A 20689-nucleotide genomic window follows, 5' to 3' on the forward strand; every position below is an offset into this window, starting at 1 on the left:
GTCTGGCCCCGCATAGTAACCGATTTTCTGAATATTTCATGCATGGATACACCTATATAAGAGTAAAATGCAAAAAGACACTAAAACATTGGTTGTTCGGGGTAACCGTTGCCATGGTAACCGAGGCTAAAGATGAAACAAAAAATAGCTAATCTTACCTACTTTGAATCCATTTAATTAGATTTTGCCCACTAATATAAGCCATCAAAGATATAAAATGATTTTTATTATATTGTCAATTCTCATTTTATAAAATAAATTGATAGAGAAAGCGAGTATTTTAGAAAGTTACCATGGAAACCGTTAAAGATTATTGACATTTTTTTTTACGTTTTTTACATGCCAATTTGAGTAACTTCTAATTTTATGCTATAGTAACAAGGCCAAGATATAAGACATATTTTTTTTTTAAAAATTTGAAGGCTGTTATTCCTGATTTTACAAACTTTTGCATTTTTTTTTTATTTCGTAAGTGTAAAAGTCTACCTTAATTTTAATAATGTTAAAATTTTAATAACATACCACAAAAAGCTTTGTTTTGCAACATAAAAGTGTCGTTGCTATGGAAATTATAGGATCATAGAAAATCACACAGAAGTGATTACTTTTTGAAAAGTTTTAGTTATAGCAACGGCAATTGTTTTTAGAAAAATTCAGCTGCATTGAACCTGAATGCGATGTCCTTTGCTATTTTCAGTCATTTAATGATTTTTACCTCTAAATTGAAAGTAAGTAAAGGACACACGTGTATAAATGAATTATAGCTTAAGTAGGAAAAAAAGTTACTTACCGGTACGATGTTCATAATAATTATCTAAAGCAACTGGCTGTTCTTATCGCATTTACCGGTATTAAAGCACAACATTTTAGTTGCATTGATAAGACTTGGATTGGGGTTTGAATTATTTTTGTGTTTTACCGCTCAAGTTACACGTGTCTATTCTCCCCTCAAAAAGTTTATAAATAGATTTGAACGTTTCAAAACATCTTTTTTTAATGCAGCTGGCAATGAATCGGTCTTCGGTTACTCCATTCTACGGGGTTCGGAAGAATGGAATTGTTTTAAAATTTATAACTGAGAAAAAAATAAGATCGATATTTTGATTAATTTTTAAAACAAAGAATGACATAACGTTGGTGACGGTCTTACAATTCAGGCAGTTTCAGGAAAACAATTTCACCGCATTCATCGAAATTTTAGACCGAGTTGCATTGTACCCGAACGCGTTGTCATTTTGCTTTTTTTTTCCGGTCTTAATAGTCATTCAATGATTTTGAACTTCAGATTGAAAATTAATAAAAGACACATGCAAGGTCTTTTTAAACATTAGAACATATAAAATTCCTAAAATAAAACATCTTTGTGTATACTATTTTTCATCATATTTTGTGCCCAAGTCTGAGATAAAGCAAATGCAAAAATTAACACCCGATTTTAATACTCACTGGTGTACTCAAAAGAAAAATAGTCCTTTGAGGTCGAAGTTGAGAATTTAATTTAAGTTACGATTGAACCTCAAGCTAATTAATATTCTATATTCATATACACCGGTATCCTTGCTTGCAAACCATGGTTTCAAAATATGCATAAAACGTTTTTAAAACAAAGAACAATCGTATGATGTTATCAAAATGATGTGCCCATTCCTACCCCCTATTCCCCGACGGCAACCCTTCCATGTCAACCAGCAACATGGCAATACAAACTAAATGAACATGTATTCCACCGCTCTTGGGTTAATTTCTTAATTGCATAATAAACTTGGGCTTAAAGTCTTTAAAGCCATTGTTGTTCAATACTGGACGCGATCTCAACACTGAGATAAAAAATGTGTTGGATACAGTTTCCGTTGGTTGCCCCTCGTAACTGTTTAAAAATGCCATCGGGTATTTAAAACAAACCAATAGAAAATTATGGAACACCAGAGCTGCCTTTAGTTCTTATGTTATGAGAATATTGTTCTTTTTTATGATATATATGAAATGGTTATTTCATGTTAAGATCATGGTGGTACCGTGTGTTTGTTATGATGTGGTTATTTCCTGTGACGATGGTACTTTGTGATGTTATGCTGTGAATATTTCATGTGAAGATGGTTATTCATGTTATGCCTTGGTTAATTAATGTCAAGGTGTATTTTTTATGTGAAGGTGGTTTTTATGTTATTTTTAATGTGATTATTTCATGGGACGGTACATGTGGTATTTTTATGGGAAGATTTTTTTATTTATGCTGTGATTATTTCATGTGAAGGTAGTTTTAAATATCTTATTTGGAGGTGGTCACTCGGAACTAAATTATCAAAGAAACAGTATATAAACTGTTATATAAACAGTATATAAACACAAATCGAACACAACACATCCTCTTAAAGACTCCAAAGGAATCATTTCATGTAAAGCTATAGTATTGGTTACTTAATTTAAATCTGCAGGTCTGAAGCCTCCGGTCTGCAAAAAAAAAAAAAATCGGGCGAACGACCTTGGAGCTACAATTCCGTGCGTGTTAAAAAGTTGCAATTTACGGCGCACAAACCGTGCGCTAGGTTTTGACTGATTAACCTTTAGTTATTTCTATGGAAAAAATTAGTACCATTAAATTTATCAGGCAATTTACTACTGATCATGATATCATCACTTTAATTCCCGAAGACTTTCTCTTAAACATGTTAACCATAGTCGGAAAATGAAGTATTAATATTAAATCCATATGCTTATCGAGGGTCGCCATTTGTACTGTAAACAATCTGCACCACTTATCTCTACATGGCTGATGATGGTGTTTAAAAGAATATCATTGGCAAATAAAGTGACGATATCTGCAAAACTGTTCCGCCGAACAGCAACTTCCTATCTTGAAAGCTGTAGGGGATGTTATCCAAAAAAAGGGATACCCTACAATGTTTAAGCAATGTTATGGGAAAAAATGGCTAAGTTTAACAGTTTTTTCTTATTATTCTTATTATTAATTATCAAGAATCAAAATCCAAGTAATGTACACATCTCTGATATATGTACAATTGATCTGCAAAAGAACAACTTCCTATCTTGAAAACTGTAGGAGGAGTAAAACTGTTATACGTACAATACGGGTACCCATTCGGCAGCCGCCCACTCGCCCACCCCGCCCGCGCCATTTTTACCATTACAATTTTCCTTAGGAAAATCCGGTTAAAAAACCCGAATTTTGAAGTATTGGAATATTGGGCACTTTGTAATTATGAATGAAAATTTTTTTTTTTATTCTCGACCCATTATTGTTTTCAGTAAACAAAAAGAATATAGGCGACAATATATAGTTCTAATAATGTCTCGCCTAAGATAAGCATCATTTACTCTTCCAGACTCCTGATGAGGCTCATAGTAACTGTTAGTACATGTACGTGCAAATTTTAAAATGCAATCTGCTCTTTGCAAAAAGAGTTTATACTACAGTATATTAGGTCGAAAAAAAATCCCTTACTAGTCTGGTTGATACTGTATATATCGCAAATTTTCACAAATTTGCTCAATCGCAACTTCTCGGGCCTTTCCGGCAGGCTCGGAAAAACACCTCGAATGTATTACCTAGGCGTCCATGACAACCCCCCCCCCCCTTTTTATAAAACTTGATTTAAATACAACACATTTTACAATCTGTTGAGATGTAAGCTAGACTTCATTAAAGTAAATGATATACCCTCAAATATAACACAGAAGCGACTTATAAGGCTGTCTAGCCGATAGTTATTTCAATGGGAAGCGACTCCATTTTGTATAAAATTCTAACATCCGGTAATGTTAATACATTCGAGGTGTTTTTCCGAGCCTGCCGGAAAGGCCCGAGAAGTTGCGATTGAAATTTGCTGACACATTAGCCATTGTAGCTCTTCTAATATAAGAGATGAAGTCAAAGGGGTTCCGAAAATAATTATAATGCATCTATCACCTTCACATAAAATAACAACACCATAACATAATTAACCCAATTTTGCATGAAATTATCACAGCTTAACATAAAAAAAACCACCTTCTCATGAAATTGGCACAGCTTAACGCAAAAACAACTTTCAAATAAAATAAAACCCACAGTATAATATAAAAAAAATTCTACCCATAAAAAAACACCTTCACAAGAAATTACCAAAGCATAACATTAAAACTACCGTCACATAAAAACCACCTTCACATAAAAACATTTTGAATTAAATAATCATAGCATATCATCAGAAACCACCTTCACATGAAATAACCGCATCATAACATAAAAAAACGCCACCATTTTAAATGAAAAATCACCTTTATATGAAATGTACAGTATAACATAAAAAAGCACTATCTTCACATGAGAAAATCTTACATTCCATGACATGTTTTGTCGTGACATTTTAAAAAAAAAAAATTCATGTATTTTTCGCTGTAATATGAAACGGTGAATGCTCAGGGTCATTTGTTTTATAGGCCCAACTGCTATCGTAAGATCTCATGTTTCATCACAGAAATCTGTGGTGGGATTGCTCAATACACGCCATGAGTTCGAACAAAGCCAAAGTGGTTAAGGTTCAGTGATAGAAGGAAGTCGATGCATGGGGCATATTGAACCTATGCATGTGGAAGACAATGTCTTTATCAATGCCGATTAAGGCATACTTAATAAAATAAAAACGGTCAAGGATTTTCTATAATGGTGCTGTGCTATAAATACATAACAGCATGACTGTGTGCATGTCACACACGGAGTCGTTTTTTTTTCCTTAAAAAAAAATAACATTTCCAAGGCATGGGTAATGGCTACGAAAAGGTGATCCATACTGAAACATCATTAATTAATTCTCATACAGTACACTCAATCTAATTAATCGATCTTATTGATTCGCAGCACATTGTGAAATGTGTATAAAAGGGAGCAGAGCGCGGGGGGGGGGGGGGGGGGGGGGTTAGGAGGTCGACCTTTTTATAGTTATTGCATTTGTAAGCATGCTTCGAGTTGTATGACATTGTATGAACAATCCTTTTTTTATTGTGTTGACAGGTGTATGACAGGGGGCGCAAGAAGTGCGTCTTGTTTACGTAGTAAAAGGTTTCATCAAAGGAGAACGATTGTATCAGGTAACTGATAAACTAGAAGGACATTTCCCTTGAACAATTTTACAGTACTTTAAGGTACATTAATCAAAGGGAGGTTACTCCGAAAAGGAAATTAATCCAATCAGTGACAAATCTCTTATATGGTTAAACAGAAGGAAAGAAAAAAAACACCAAAATAAAATAAAACAACACAAAAGTTAACAAAATTTGAAAAGAAAAAGTATCTTAAGGCCAAAAATATCATATGTAGAATTCTAAGGTTGATCTTATTGCATGGCATCCGTAACACGTAATCTTTTATTGCTTTCAAGAAACGCAAATTATAAGTACAGTCCTTATCTTTAGATTGGACTCCTGACGAGGCTTTAACAGTTATTTTAGCGCCGAAACATTCCCTTAAATACCATTGCAGCTAGATGTGCTTCTGAAATACATGTACTTTATACTATCATGATGCAAACAACAGGTGTGGTTTAGAGGGTTGGGCGGGCTTCCTAAGTTATCATCTACATAATTGAAGGCACGTAGCATCGTTTTTGAAAAGGGGGAGGACTCATCCAAAAAATCTTGACAAGCAAAAAAAAAAAAGGAAAAAAAAAAAAGAAAAGAAAAAAAAGAGGAAATTTTGTACTTTCCAAAATCGTCAAAATCCTATTTCGTTGGGGAGAAGGGGGGGGGGGGCGCTAGCGTAGTATATCTATAACTTCAATTTCACTCCTAATTTCCTTATTTTCATATCAATTTTTTTCATTCTCCCAAAAAAGTGGGGGGGGGGGGGGGGGCAACTCCATGATAATTTAATATTTTATATGTAAATTTAACAAAATTAGTTGCTGCAAGAAAAAGTGGTTAAATGCCTGAATTGTATAATTTTTGATCAGTGTCTCGAAAAGTCGGGCCATGTTATTTTGGCAGGTCCTACCCCCCCCCCCCCCCCCACCCCCACGAGTGTTACTACGTCCCTGCTGCGTAACGACGTGTACATCCGGTATGGCTAGTGAACTACATCCGGTACACTGACTACGTAATGCATACGTCGATAAGTACAAGACTGACCAATGTAAATGACGTACATGTAATACATGTACAGTATGTATATACATAAACATGGATTTTGGCTATATGGATCCGTTTGATTTGGCCGTATTTATGGTCATCATTTGAATCTGTAGTATTGATATATATCAGAGAAAACCACGCGAATTTCTTCAATACATATTCAGAATCCGTCTTCTCTTTAGTGTTTTTCATCCTGATGAACTTATGAATTTTCTCTATCACTGTTTACATAATTACATCTACTTATACTATACATTACAAAGCTTCCATTGTATATGTACATGTATGTAAATTTCATTCAAAATATCAAAATTACTCTTCACATTAATAATGTACTAAATAGCATTTTAGGCATTCGTTATAATATACTTATAATGAATGCATTATCCTGACCATAGGAACTTGTTTCTGCGAGTAAGTGTACCGGATAATATAATAATAACACAGGGTATCTAACTGAAATCATTTTCGCATTCAGCGGAAGTGATTGTACCCACAGAAAAGTATTGCATAATAGAATGAAAATATGGGGATTAGCCGAAATACATACATTTGGTATATACCAATACATTTACACACATTAACACATGCATTGTCACACATAATAATCTTTTTGAAAATCAAGATAATGGGTTTTTATTAGAGCAGTTCATTTGTCTAGATTTATCTTAATTAAGGGTGAAACAAGTTTGCTCCAACCAAAACGCCCTATAGGTCGTTCGATTCATTGCTCAATTTATAGATCCTGTCACTTTAGCTGTCCCTTGCAAAGAACGACAACTCTCATACAAAATTGCAATCCCTGTGTCACCCGATGAGGGGTCATCCTTCTTTCTCTTTCTTCCGACTAAAATATGGACGTTTGGTTGTATCTTTTGATTTATTTCTAAACTTTTTGTATCTTGAAGCTGCGTTATAACACGTAAACTGTTTCAAAGTTAAATTAACACACATACATGTATATTCAAATATCAGTAGACTGTATACTACAAAAATACATCGGATCTCTTGATTCAACCCTGTCACACAGGGGCTGTCCCGCTGCGTCCTTATAAATGATGCAAAACGCCAAGGAACACGGCGCAGTAGAGTAGGAGTTAGAAAGGGATGTCACTGCTTCTCTATTGCGCTCTCACTGCGCATCCACATCGTTTGGCCGAGTTCTTTTTTCATTTGGCTGCGTTCACACAGCGATCCCATAGAGCTGTTGCTGCGTTCAACGCGTTCTCTTGGCGTTTCTTCTTCGTTCATTGGCGTTCATACCGCGCTTTCACAGCGTTTCTAGTGCATTGTCAGCCTGACCACGAAAACTGTTGTTCAGTAGCAAATGATGTAGTATTCTCAAACAAGGTTGTGGATGAATATGTAAAAAGTAGCATTTGTGAAAATATTCCAGAACCTATTAAAGGGCGTAACTGGAATTCATGTCATTTCGTTCCGTTGTTTCCACATGTTTTCTAACAACTAATCACGGGTTTTTTTGTAGACCTGTCTACAAAGATTTTTGTCTTTCACAAATAATTTAGAGATTAGTTACGTTTCAATTGTATACTATAATTGTATACTTTACATCTTTACAGGTAAATATGTATGATATTTTGTACGGCATACTGTAGTGTGATTAAAACCATCTCTGTTCTCCTTACAACAACCAGAGTCTGACAGGCACCGATTAGTGGACATCTTCACACGACTTTGGCGTTTGCATACAATCTAGTCTAAGATATATCTGAACTAATCACAAACATGCTTTTATTTATTTTCTGAGAGACGCGCGTAACTCTTCAACATTGAAGATTACATGCAAAACAAGCATGAATAATTTTTTCTATGATCTCCTTTCGAAGAGTTCGAATATATTTTCTATAACTATGAAAGCCCTTTACTGATTGACCAGAAGTAAAAGTTAAGTGAAGATAACCTCCTTTCAATAACTACATGTATCAGACCCTGGCAATTGTAAGGAGAAGGGGTTGGTTTATAATCAGACTGGGCGCATACTGCAATGCCTACACAAAAATATAAGTTGCATTATGGATTCGTGTGATAATAAACACACGAAAATATCAATATGTACGGTATAGCCCTGCTGCAAACTCCTCCTTGACTATTTGAAATTCTCTTTCATATGCATTCACTGTAAAAAGAAAGCATTAAAGCAACATTAACTTTATTCATTTATTTTTATTCAAAATAAATGTACATCGATGTTTCGTGGAAATGAATATGAATCAATTATTAATGATAAAAACAATGAAGAAATGTTACAAATTTCAAACAAAGCCTTACAATGTGCATCAAAGTCAATGAACTGATAAGTCTGAATTCTGCCAGTCATATGCATGGTATAAAGATGAAAATGAAGACATGTTATGATTAAAAAAATATCAATAGTTGTTTTATGTGTAATGATAAAAACGTCCAAAGAATGATTCTATGATTACGACGCAACAGGAATTCTGAGATCAGGGGGAATTTCTTTCTTCACTGTGATTGGAGGAAGTTCCGATTCCTGTGACGCAGTCGCAGACGCAGACGTTTGATTTGCGCTGCTTTCCTGCCTCGCACCCTTGCCGCTGTTTTCCATGATAAACGCACGTGTGACGCCTTGGCGGCGGAACGGAAGCATGGGTCGTGCTTGTTGGAACTTTCTTGGTACCACTTCCGGTGGCTCTTCATCCTCTGAATCACTTTCAAAGTCGGACTCATAGTCATCCATTTTCTTTTGACTCGGAGGTGGAAACAACTCTACAATGGATTTCCGATTACGGTTCAAGATCTCGTCGTATCGCTTTTTATTCTCGGTAACGAGATTTTTCGCATTCCTCTCTCGGACCTTGTCAGGTTCGATGTAATGGATCATTTTCTTGATCTCATGCCTCAGCGCATGCGCTGTGTAAGTATCTTCCAACGCCTTTTGATAATCGGGACTGTTGGCTATGGGGTGATTTGCAATCACCATTTTGTATGCGTTTCTTTTCTTCATAACATCCAGCACCTTTTCTTTTTTCCGTTCCATTTGGTATCTCTCTATGTCTGCATGGCGGTCGTAAAAATTCAGCTGAATTTTCTTTAACCGATTTTCTACCGTGTTGAAAGCTCGTATCTTCCGTTTGGCTCCCTCGGTCATTCGGATTGTGGACATGAATCTGGAGTTCTTGTTGAAGGCGCTAGAATCCATGCTGAGGGTCAGCGATCTGTTATGTACTTGAGGCATCTCTGAAAATAAAAAAATCCCATAAATGACATGAAATGTGATCAATATTTAGCTTTTATGTAATGAACATGTACAATGTCTAAACAGTGTGCATGGGACATAACAAATAGCATTAATATCATCAATTTTTATCATTTTTTCAACGAAGTCTGTTTTTATTTTTATTAAATGAAACATTGGGTTCAAAGGCCAATTTCCCGGCAAACAGTTAGGAAAAAAAAGATCTAGTGTGTGACATCACTAAAAAAGAATTAGCTCATTTTATGATTATTATTGAGACTGTCTTATCAGAGGCGCATTCGTAGCCGATTATTCAGCAATATATATACGTTTGATGTAAAGTTAACATAACTTGGAATTTGTGGTCCTAATGACAGATCAAGCAGGTATATTTGATCCCTGTGACGTAATATACAATTTATGACCGGGTAAATATCTACAATTTGAAAACGATAAGCCTTTGAGTGCAAATATGCCTAGCTTAACTTTACAATCTGGTTAAGAGAAAAGTAATTTTAGAAAGGCATTTATTTTCTTCTTCTTTTTTTGAGACACATTTTTGTATTTATATATACCTTTTCAATTATATATAAAACGTGCAATTTCATGTTGAAGTGATTGAAAAATAGTTGAAATTAAACCCCGCCTGTGTAATTGTTATGTTAATTATATATTTGTGCTATATATATTTTAGATTATCGATTTAACCTTATCCGGTCACTCGTTCGTTTGTTTGTCCTAATTACATGTTAGGTGTATTTAAACCTAGTTACACAGATAATCCCGTTAATCCAATATTAACACCAATACTTGCGCTAATGCCATTACTGATATGAAAACGTTATGGCGTCTTATGCACGTGCATGTAATATGATTGATGCGATATACTACTTAACATTAAATTGATAATTATTATACTTTTAATGCATGTAAAAATGATTACTGCTTTATGATCGTAAATGTATATAAAAATTCACAAACAAGATTTTCTTCTATGAAGAAATAAACATAGGAATAAAATTGTTATCACATGATGTAAAGGTTAATCGTAAAATGTGATTTAATTAATTCTAGCAAAATAAAAAAACACAAAAAAACAAAACAATGTTTACAAAGTTTAAGTAAATGATAATCTTTTCCTAATTCGTTATGCAATTGTTCAATAAAACTTGAAAATCAACAATGATTTCGATTGTATAAATGACTAATAGAGACATTCGTTAAGTCACTGATTATGTATGTCTATTTTACATCTATTTAACAAGAATATAGCATACTTACTTGTAAATTTAGTATTTAAAACAGTGGTTATTCGAACAGTACAAACGTTTCACATCCTATGTATACAAATGCATTCTTTGATCTCAATTTAAGTTACACATTTCTGGATAAAACCGAATCATACACATGAACTAAATTTTTTTTTTTTGGTCCCGTCCAGCAGAAAGAGAATTAAGGGTAATCCTTGATAAGCAGAACAAATGGAGAATTATAAATCTCTCTTGTTTAAAGTGTATTAACTTCACACATTAAATGTACAGTGTATATAAATCTCTTCTAATATCCCATTGAACTAGTTATTTTCGTCAATAGAACTATGAAGAAAGAAAAAAAAATTACCCGTAGGTTCATATAAATCATACATTTTGGCATGTGTGTGATGAAAAGGGCTCGTTTTGATAAGTTAATCGATCGCTTGAACCGACAAGGTTTGAATTAAACTAGGGTATATAAAGAAAATCGGAGGGGGGGGGGGGTGTTAATTATTCTGTAAGTGGTCACTCAATGCTTTGCATTTTTGATTCTTTTATTCCAAAACAGATAAAGTTAATATTCAATCATTTACTCTTTTTTTGAGCGATTTCGAACAAAGAAAATTACCTGTCTAGTTATTTGTCCTCCATATCTTACATTTAACAAACTATTCATATGAGATGATACAATTATATATATATATATATTAATCCTGAGTATATATGCATTTAATTTAGAGTGTATCTACTGAGCAATGATCGTTATTCAAAACTTGCAAATTGTGTAACATTTCAATTTGGGTTTTATCTGCTCTACTTAAATTAATAATTTGTCGGTTATAAAGACCATTTGCTTAATTCGCAAACGAGTGCAAATCAAATTCTGTTTAAAATTCACACAGCTTTTTGACACACTAGTTATTTAGACACCATTTCGCACTATAACCAATGGACATAAACCAAAAAGCTCACATATTATATTGTCAAATGATACATGTACTAAATTTTATTCTTTTTAGTCTCATATGTACATTGTTCTTTTTTTAATTCATGTGAGATTACTAATGTACGATGTACAGACTGATGTCTTTCATGGGGTTTACAAACATCACGCACTCAATTAGCCTTCATTTATCCCGGTTATACAACAATGAACATTAATCTTATGGTATTTGCAATAATAATTTACTATTTCATTAAAGACGCGAATTCTTGGATGAGAGCTACCCTTTAAAAACATGAAATAAATGAAATACCATGAAAGAAATCAAACTTGTCAAAATCGCAGTCAATTTATAGCCTGGGTCGGATTGCCCCCCTCCCACCCACCCCCCACCCCCCCCCCCCACCCCCCCCCCCCCACCCCCCCCCCCACCCCCCCCCCACCCCCCACCTCGCCCAATGACAAACAGAATTATGCCTCTGACAACCCCCTAGGAAATTTTTCTAAACCCGCACACGGTACAGTTAATAAATCGTTTTAAATGCTCAAAAAACAGTAAGAGTACATTGTAATTTTATTTTATTTTTATTCAGTAATAGAACTTTTAGTGATACATCCCATCAGTTTACAATACTCCACATATTATAATACAATGATTAACAATAGACTCTTAGGAGATAAAAGAAGAACATAGAGGTTCTAAGAAATGGTCAAATTTATATCTAATTAGATGTACACCACAAAGTCACGCTGTAGAATTTCGTATACCTTTATAACAGACCCCCCCCCCCCCATTTTTCCTTTTTTTTTTTTTTTTTTTTTTTTTTAGAAAACTGGACCGTTCTGATAAGAAAAAAAAATGCCACTCGTATTATTAAAAACTAAAGCAGTTATCCCTATTTTTATCAGTGAAATTCAAATATTAAATGCCTGACCATGAGTTTTATAAGGTCGTTGTACATTGTACATTTACACAGTAAGTACGAGATTTGAAGGATCATAATAGACTTGACATTTTCATTCTTACATAGAATAAAATAAATTTGTTGGTAGGAGCACGTAGAATTGACTTCTCTGTGCCACCTTAGAATAAGTAACATGTAGTAATACTCCATTTTTCCATTTTTAATCTACTTCAATGACGAAAACTACTGTGATAAATTGCAGTTAATTTGGATGTATTTATTAAAGGGATATCCTCATGAAGACTCTTGACAGTCTTTAACAGTCTTTGACACATTTGTCAATAAAAAAAATTACACCGTTGTGTTGAAAATCTGACTTTTATTTACGTAAATATTTTAATAATGTTTTCGTCATAATCAATATATGTTGTTGAACAACTATAAAACAAAGCTATATGTATTGATTCTAGTTATTACACTCCGCTGACATTTGAATTATTGTCGGAATTTCGTATTTCAGTTGTATACAGCGCAGAGATATAGAGTTTAAGGAGGCTTGATGGTCAACTAATTAACTATTAGATATAATTAAAATCATAATTAAAAGATTTGTATAGCTATTAATTATTATTTAGTTAAATAGAATTTATATATTTTACCATAATGGTTTAAATTTGGGTATTTCCCATATATTGTTATACAGAGCTCTTCTTCAGAAGGAGATCAATACAGTCTAAAAATGGCCACGACCATCGATCCCTTTTAATTACTCTATTATAATACCAATTTGGTTGACCATTACACTTTGTGAATGGATACTCAGCTCATGTACTAGTACATGTGTAGAAAAGATTCCTTGTTTGCATTACTTTTGGAAATTTTTGTCTTAATTAAATGGTTTTTTTTTTTTCTAAAAAACTTTTTTTCGCATGCAACACTTGGTAATTTTACAGGTACATGTATTTTATGCATAGAAACTGATATCATTTTTATTTATAAACACTTACTAGTATTTCGCTTCGATTTTCCAATTTTTTTTTTACGACGGCATTAACGTGAAATACAGAGCGTTTCAATTAATGTTTTATTGTGTAAATGTGGCTGACAAAAGAAAAAAAAACAAATGAAAAAAAACGTCATTAATATGTAATAATTAATGATCATATTTTACCCAGTATTGCTCTCAGAAGAAACAAACTCAAAGCATGCATTTGCAGTGTTTTTGATGCATTGGTTTTTTTGTTAGATTGAATCTCGAATATTTTAAGTTGCTTTTTGGTGAGAAAAAAAATGATACTCTTACCCAGTTTCACTATGGTCCAAAATCCCTACACAAAGTTAGCCCAAAATGAAGTCCAATTTTCTGAACATCATATTTTTATAATTTTTTTTCCTCAATACTCTGTCGTATGCTGACAATCGGGTCATAATAAATCAAAGTCAAGTCCCTGCAGAGATGACACTTAACATATACAAAGGATTGTACACATACACACACATATATATTACGCTTTTTGGTTTTCAGAGCGGTTATCAGAAGGTTTAAATTGCCATACATCAACATGAAATGTTGTCCAGTCATATCTCTTTTATTTGAAATCAGACACCTGAATGGAAACCGTTAAAGGCAAAAAGAAACATTGACACTTGATCCAGTTAATTGCCCGCCGTATAGACTGAATCAGCTTTGAGATTTGATTTTTTTTTTTACAACTTCGTAATTTGTTGTCGCTCATGTTAGGGATAGAGCCCTTTAGAAATCAATAGATCGGATATTTATTTACATGGGTGCAAAGATGTACCGGGTTCGGTGTAATTTGGTTTGAATAAATACGCCGAAAGCTCTCTTAGGACGAAATCCGTCACGAGAAGGCTTGGGATAGTCTTTACAGAGAGTGCGAACTACTGCAAAATAACCTCATTGTACCCTAAGCGGATTTGTTTGGATACTTTTTATACCCCCCGCAAGAAAACAGGAACATGAAAAGCGAGCATTGAAGAAAAATCGAACATACAGAGAGAGAGAGAGAGAGAGAGAGAGAGAGAGAGAGAGAGAGAGAGAGAGAGAGAGAGAGAGAGAGAGAGAGTTATTTCATTAAAGTCATTTTTCGTAATATCTATTTTAAGTATATTTTAATCATTAAGTGAAGAACGCAAACAGTGTTTTGCCTTTGGAATATTAAATTTTCAATGATTTTTCGGACAAAAAAAAGATGAAATAAAATCCTGTATTTTCGAAACATTATTCAATATTTATTGTATTAAGTAAATAATTTCCCATGCTCCGATGTGAAATCATATTTTGTTTGTAATCGCAAAAAGAAAATCTATAATGCAGAACACAACCCATTTATGTCACAGCTAAAGAATTATTTTCATATTAATTACAAAAGTCACGAACTCGATTGCTGATTAGATAGATGTTGGTGAACATCCCAGCAAGATATGTTTCCTTTCAGCTACGCAATTAAACTAGAAACAAAAGATCCTGTTATTATTTACATAGACATTTATGATATAAATACATTTTTCAAGATTTAACTCGAAGTTTAAATATGAATTCAAACAAGCATTTGAAGCCATGTTTGATGATCAAAACTTAGTATCTTGTTAACATGTTCAACAAAATAAACATATATTTTACACAAGATTGCAGGGCGGAATATTCAATTATATAAAATCTCAGAACTAAACACAAATAGAAAAAACTAAGGATTCCCAAACTAAACTGAAATTTTGAAATTATACACTCGTTTGTTTTCAATATTTTCAATTAATGCAACGAGAAAAAGATATGAATTCTTGCTGTTGGAAGTCGCGATATAAATGGATATACATACATGACATACCTTTATTCCTTTTTTAATATAAAACTAGTTAGTTCTATTTGTAAAGTGGATATAAATTACAATCAGATTGAATTTTGTATTATTGAAATCAATTCGAGAAGAAAAAATACAATATTCATTTATGTAGTTTAGATTAATATTTAAGTATTTTATTCAGAAATATACACAGAAGTATACATTAAATGAATATGCATTGAACAGCAGGCAAACGATAGCCTATATAAGTTTTCTCCATTAAAGATCAAGGTACATACACATGCATATTCATAATAACAGAAGTGTATACTTTTTAAGTTTTACATATATATTTTACTTACTTATAGAGAGTACAAAGATAAAGCGACTAGTAAACAACAGATTATGTACGTACATAATGCTGATATTTCCGAACACTAAATCATTAAGTACAAAACTTTCCATGCAAGGGAAGTTGACCCTGTATCGATATTTGAAGTCGACCGAATTTTGGGTACCGTGTACCATATGTCATCGACTTTAATCTTAAATCTCAAATCTCAAAATGATTGAATGAAAAGACTGAAAAGACAGAGATCAAATATATAGTTCCTCATATTGGTTTCTATCAAGATACGGGGCTTTTCATTGCATCAATGTATTTAGAAATAAAAGGGTTACAAGCTGATCCCGAAAGGTTAATCTTCATTTAATTGCCAATAGAAAAGATATTTAAAATACATGGATTTTCTTGCCGCTCAGGAAAAAAAATAATTAAACAAATATCGGTTGAATGTTTGATCGTTGCTGCATTAGAAGATAAAATAGGGCAAATATATATATGGACATATGAATTCTAGCTTAATTCAGGTTAGTTGCAGAACTGTAGCTTTACAGGAAATTCGGGTTGATGGTCCGTCAACGTACCGACTTCCCGTGGAGCTACATAAAATTTAGTATGGTCAGAATTGAAGGGGGAAGGTTTTATATTTTTTTCCGATGATGAAAACAAGTTTTTTTAATTCAATTAATTAAACAATTACATTACTATGCACGTGATAAACATGCATAACAGGATTGGACATCAGGCCATACGTGGATACAGAAAAAAAATTTCCAGCGGGTGAGCGGGTCAGACGGTTGTTTGAGTTTGTCGCGGAATGGGGGGGGGGGGGGGGTCCGAGGCATATTTTTGGGAATTTCATAATTTAATTTGAAGACATTTGAAATTTGCAGGTGGTCAGGGCTCTCTGAACCCACTCCCTCCCCGAGGCACATTTTGCTAATTTCATAATTTAATTTAGATAAAGAATTTTGCAGGGGGGGGGGGGGGGGTCTGGACCCCCCTGACACCTCCTCCTTGATCTGCACTTGCAGGCAGTGCTTGTGTAAGTTAAGTTCATAAAGTTTGTAATGTTATTAAAGAACACACCTTTCAACGATTACCCACTATCAGATACATTCATCATGATAATAGTATCTTTTACATGTATTATAGCTATACGGAGATATTTGGGATTGATAGACTAATTTTCTCTGTAGAGCTTCACTTAAAAACAAAATAAAAAAGAGCATTTTAAAGTTATACTGTAATAAAAATGGTAAATCAAACTTTAGATCTGCCATTGACAAATTGTTGTTATTCTCAAAAACTATTAAGCGGTCATGCCATTGAATTGAAAATAGAAAAAGATCAACAAGATTTAGATTTCAAATTCCAAAATAAAACAGTGACATTTAACTATTTTGAAAAAAAAAATTGAGTCAAACTGGATTTGCATGCATGAATAGTTCGATATTTTTTTTCCCTCAAGGATAAGTCAATATTTAATGATTAATGCGTTTAAATCACACGACCGATAGGAAACATTTTAGAAATCCGTGTTAACTAACGAGGGGTTTTTGTCGGGGTGAACGGAATAAAATAAATCATATCTGAGTCATATTGTAATGTTAAAATAACACTTTAACACATAAGGACTGATAAAAACGGGGATGGGGGGGGGGGGGGGTCATGCATTTAAATTACTAATGCACACATTCACTCGTATATATATACTACATATTAAATAGGTGTTGTTTAAGAAATTAGAAATCATTCTTTGAGTATTTTGAGGTGATAATTTTGGTCAGGGCGTGATCAAATCCAATAAAGTGTTTGTTTTTTTTGGTTAATAGAAAATGTAATGGAAAGAACTAATTTAAGCTATTTTTTGCCTGCTGTTCGATACTTTCTATTTTATACTTCTGTGTATATTTCTTAATAAAATACTTCTTAAACTAAATTAGAAAAAGTTTCGGTCCGTTGGTTCAACGGCATACAAAAATAGATCATTTTGAAATTCAAATGAAAACAATTTTGGTTGTGTTCCTCAACAGGGAATGCAGATGCTAGTAATTATGTTTTGATATTACATGTGTACATGTTCGTTGTATCTGAAAGTATTTAATGCATTGCATTCTATTAAGAAATTAGCAATCATTCTCGGAGTATAATATGTATGAGGTGATCAATACCAGTCGGGGTGCTCAGATCCAATAAAGCCCGAAATCCTTAATGATAGATTTGATGACACGCTCGGAAGTATTTCATCACCTTATAATATTCAAAGAATGATTTCTTATAACTTTTATCCTTATAATATTAACCAATTGTTCGATTTATTGATTTTTTTACGTTCTTGATTTTCGTATAATTATGCAAACACCGCTTGCACCCGACAATACGTCATTTAAAATGTTACAACTTTGATTCGCAGTGTTATCACAGACAACTGTGAGAAAGAAACTGAAAACTTTTAATATTTTAAAAGCATTAAGACGTCCACATAAAAAGTGGTTGCTTGTGCCAATCGCCATGTATAGTCTTACATACATGTATTCAGCTGATACTTTAAACTAGCTTGAATTATATATTTGATAACGGAATTTAAAAATAATTAAACACTTTTATGTCATAATTACTGCATTCTCAATGTTGAGTGTTTAAATGTGTAAAGGACAGAAAATTTGAATTTGAACTTTTTTGTTTTTTGCAAATCATTTTTTTTTAAAAATTGAATTATCTGACACTTTAAAAAAAGATAATCTCATATTTTTTCTAGTGCTTTGTATTCTTTCGCGACGCATTGTTTATTAATTCTTCTTCTTCGTCTTCTTTCTTTTAAAGAAATACACTTGTACGTCTTCATGAGTACATCCCATGCACTTACATGTACCAAGCGTGTTTTGTGGACTGACTAGTACCTGGTCACGATTGACTAGTCTTTCAACGTTAACCTTCTTGGGCAGACTATACCTCAAGTCCAACTTTTAGACTACCCTGTAGGCTATATATATTGTAACATGCAGTTTTCCATTGTATCGATGTCATAAAGATTCTACGCATATAACGTTTACCCAGTGTCTTAAGCAACTTTGTAATATTTTCATTTTTATCAAAATTTTGTGTATGTTTTGTTTTATTTCGCCTAAATATCATAGTGTACATAGTGTAACAATATTATCAAATTCATTTGATCGAAAATGGAACTGTATGACAAATTTGCAACAATGAATTTTTATTGGACTGTTGTTGAATACATAGCTGGGCAATTTTAATTCAGTATTTTTACCAACTGTGTGAAAAAAGCAAAAAAAAAAAAAACTACTGATTCAACAGAAAGCACAGGACAACATTTGATGAAAAAAAAAAATAAAACACAAAACACAACGCCATTTTAAATACGAGGACAGCAGTATCATTTGATAAACCATATATTTTTACACATCAGGTTTTCTGCAATACTACCCCCATCAGTAATGAAATTAATATGGATTGGGAAGATTCATCCAAGGAAAGCTGGAAAACGGAGCATTGTTAAAAAGAGAAAGATTGGTCTAAGGGAAATAACTTTATTTACTGCACTAGCTTGATAGGTAAAGTAGGTGCTTGGGGGGGGGGGGGGGCGGCGGCGAAATAATGTTTTTCCAAGGGGAAGGGAGGTTATGATACCCATTTTTATTTAATTTTACTTCTAATAATAATAAATTTCAATTATCCCGACCACCACCGATATATTTGTGCATGGAGTTACATGTACATGTAAAACTTAAATTCTAAAACTCAAATTGAAAGCCATAACAGATCCAACACGGGTCTGGGAAATTAAGGGTGGTTGGGGAGGGGGGGGGGCGGAGGGGGAGGATAAACCTGCATTTATGGATTATCTGATGACATATACATGTCGCTATATAGAAACAGCTTCCATTTTTATTATGAAAACATTTTCAAACTTGGCCGCACATTGCTACCCCCTTAAACTTTTTTTAGAAAAGCAAAATGAAAATAGATGATAATCGGGCGTAAAACTAAAATGCTATGTACATTGTAAACATTTAGTATCGTATAATTATAGTATTGCAACACAAACATTTGATACAACATGTTGAGAGAACAAGAGAAATAAATGGCGCCTAAACACGCATGCAAAGAAGAGGTTAGGTGTGTGATTGAATTATTAGGTTACTTAGCATTAAGTTAGAGTAAAATATGATACTCTAAAAAGAAAGAATTAAGAAGACAGTTTCACGCCCACAATGACGAAAGTATTTGAAAGTCTACAAATCTTAAGAAAAAATAAACCCAAACAAACCGAAAAAAGATGTTTTATATGCATAATGTTTCTACATGTACATGTACGTGTAATTCTGATGAAAAAAATATTGACCGTCTTATAAGGATTTTGATTTAGAAAAATAAAGCCGAATGTGAGGATGTGTGATTATGCATCCTGATGAACTTACATAAATCAACAGAACAAGTATGAACTTTTTAACAAAATATTTAATAACAAAATAAAATAAAATTAAACAGAAAATTCAACGAGAAAAAACCAAACAAACAAAAATATACAAATTAAATAATGAGATGAAGGAAAAGTCTATATAGTCAGCCCGGTTCCGGTGCACGTGGTGTTTAAGAACCCTCAGGTGAACACGTGGTTACAGTCAGGCTTAGGTATATCGGCAACCACCAGAACTAAGTTGAAGTACATGTAGAAAGTTCACATGCTGCACGGGTCTATCGAGGCTTCATTAGACGAAAGTTTTCCTTGGAAAGGTAAATAACCCATGGCCTCGTCCACGCTGATTGGAGGTTTCTTTTAATAAACTCAATAAACAGAATATAAGTTTTCAAATGACACAAATTATATAAATATCAAACTTTCACAATGTTAAGTTAAAGCACGTATCTGCAGTGACGATTATAAATTGGTAAAACTGCGAGGATCACCCTCAGGTATAAATTCAAAAGTAGTTTTAGAGATGTGTCGAAAGGGCCGCCGTAGTTCACTCACTCACTGTAGAACAGCGGTCTCTATAAATTATCCCATGAAAATGGAAACGGCTACTCATAAATACAGGAGCTGGAAATATTTCAGCACCCAAGAACCCTCCTT

General features: G+C 33.4%; 1 protein-coding gene across 2 annotated transcripts; it reads right to left on the minus strand.

The window, feature by feature from the left end:
- Positions 1-8334: 8334 nt before the first annotated feature.
- On the minus strand, positions 8335-14101 carry LOC105334331 (uncharacterized). 2 transcript variants are annotated; one of them, XM_011437726.4, is made up of 2 exons: positions 13748-14101; positions 8335-9345 (listed from the first exon to the last, which is right to left on the minus strand). In XM_011437726.4, the coding sequence occupies exon 2, from the start codon at positions 9341-9343 to the stop codon at positions 8567-8569; it is 777 nt and encodes a 258-aa protein (XP_011436028.3). In that variant the 5' UTR covers positions 9344-9345; positions 13748-14101; the 3' UTR covers positions 8335-8566. The 2 variants fall into 2 exon arrangements, with proteins under 2 accessions (XP_011436028.3, XP_011436029.3); XM_011437727.4 differs by lacking the exon at positions 13748-14101 and adding an exon at positions 10625-10868.
- Positions 14102-20689: the final 6588 nt, after the last annotated feature.

Source organism: Magallana gigas, chromosome 4 (genome assembly GCF_963853765.1).
Source record: "Magallana gigas chromosome 4, xbMagGiga1.1, whole genome shotgun sequence".
Taxonomy (NCBI): Eukaryota; Metazoa; Mollusca; class Bivalvia; order Ostreida; family Ostreidae; genus Magallana; species Magallana gigas.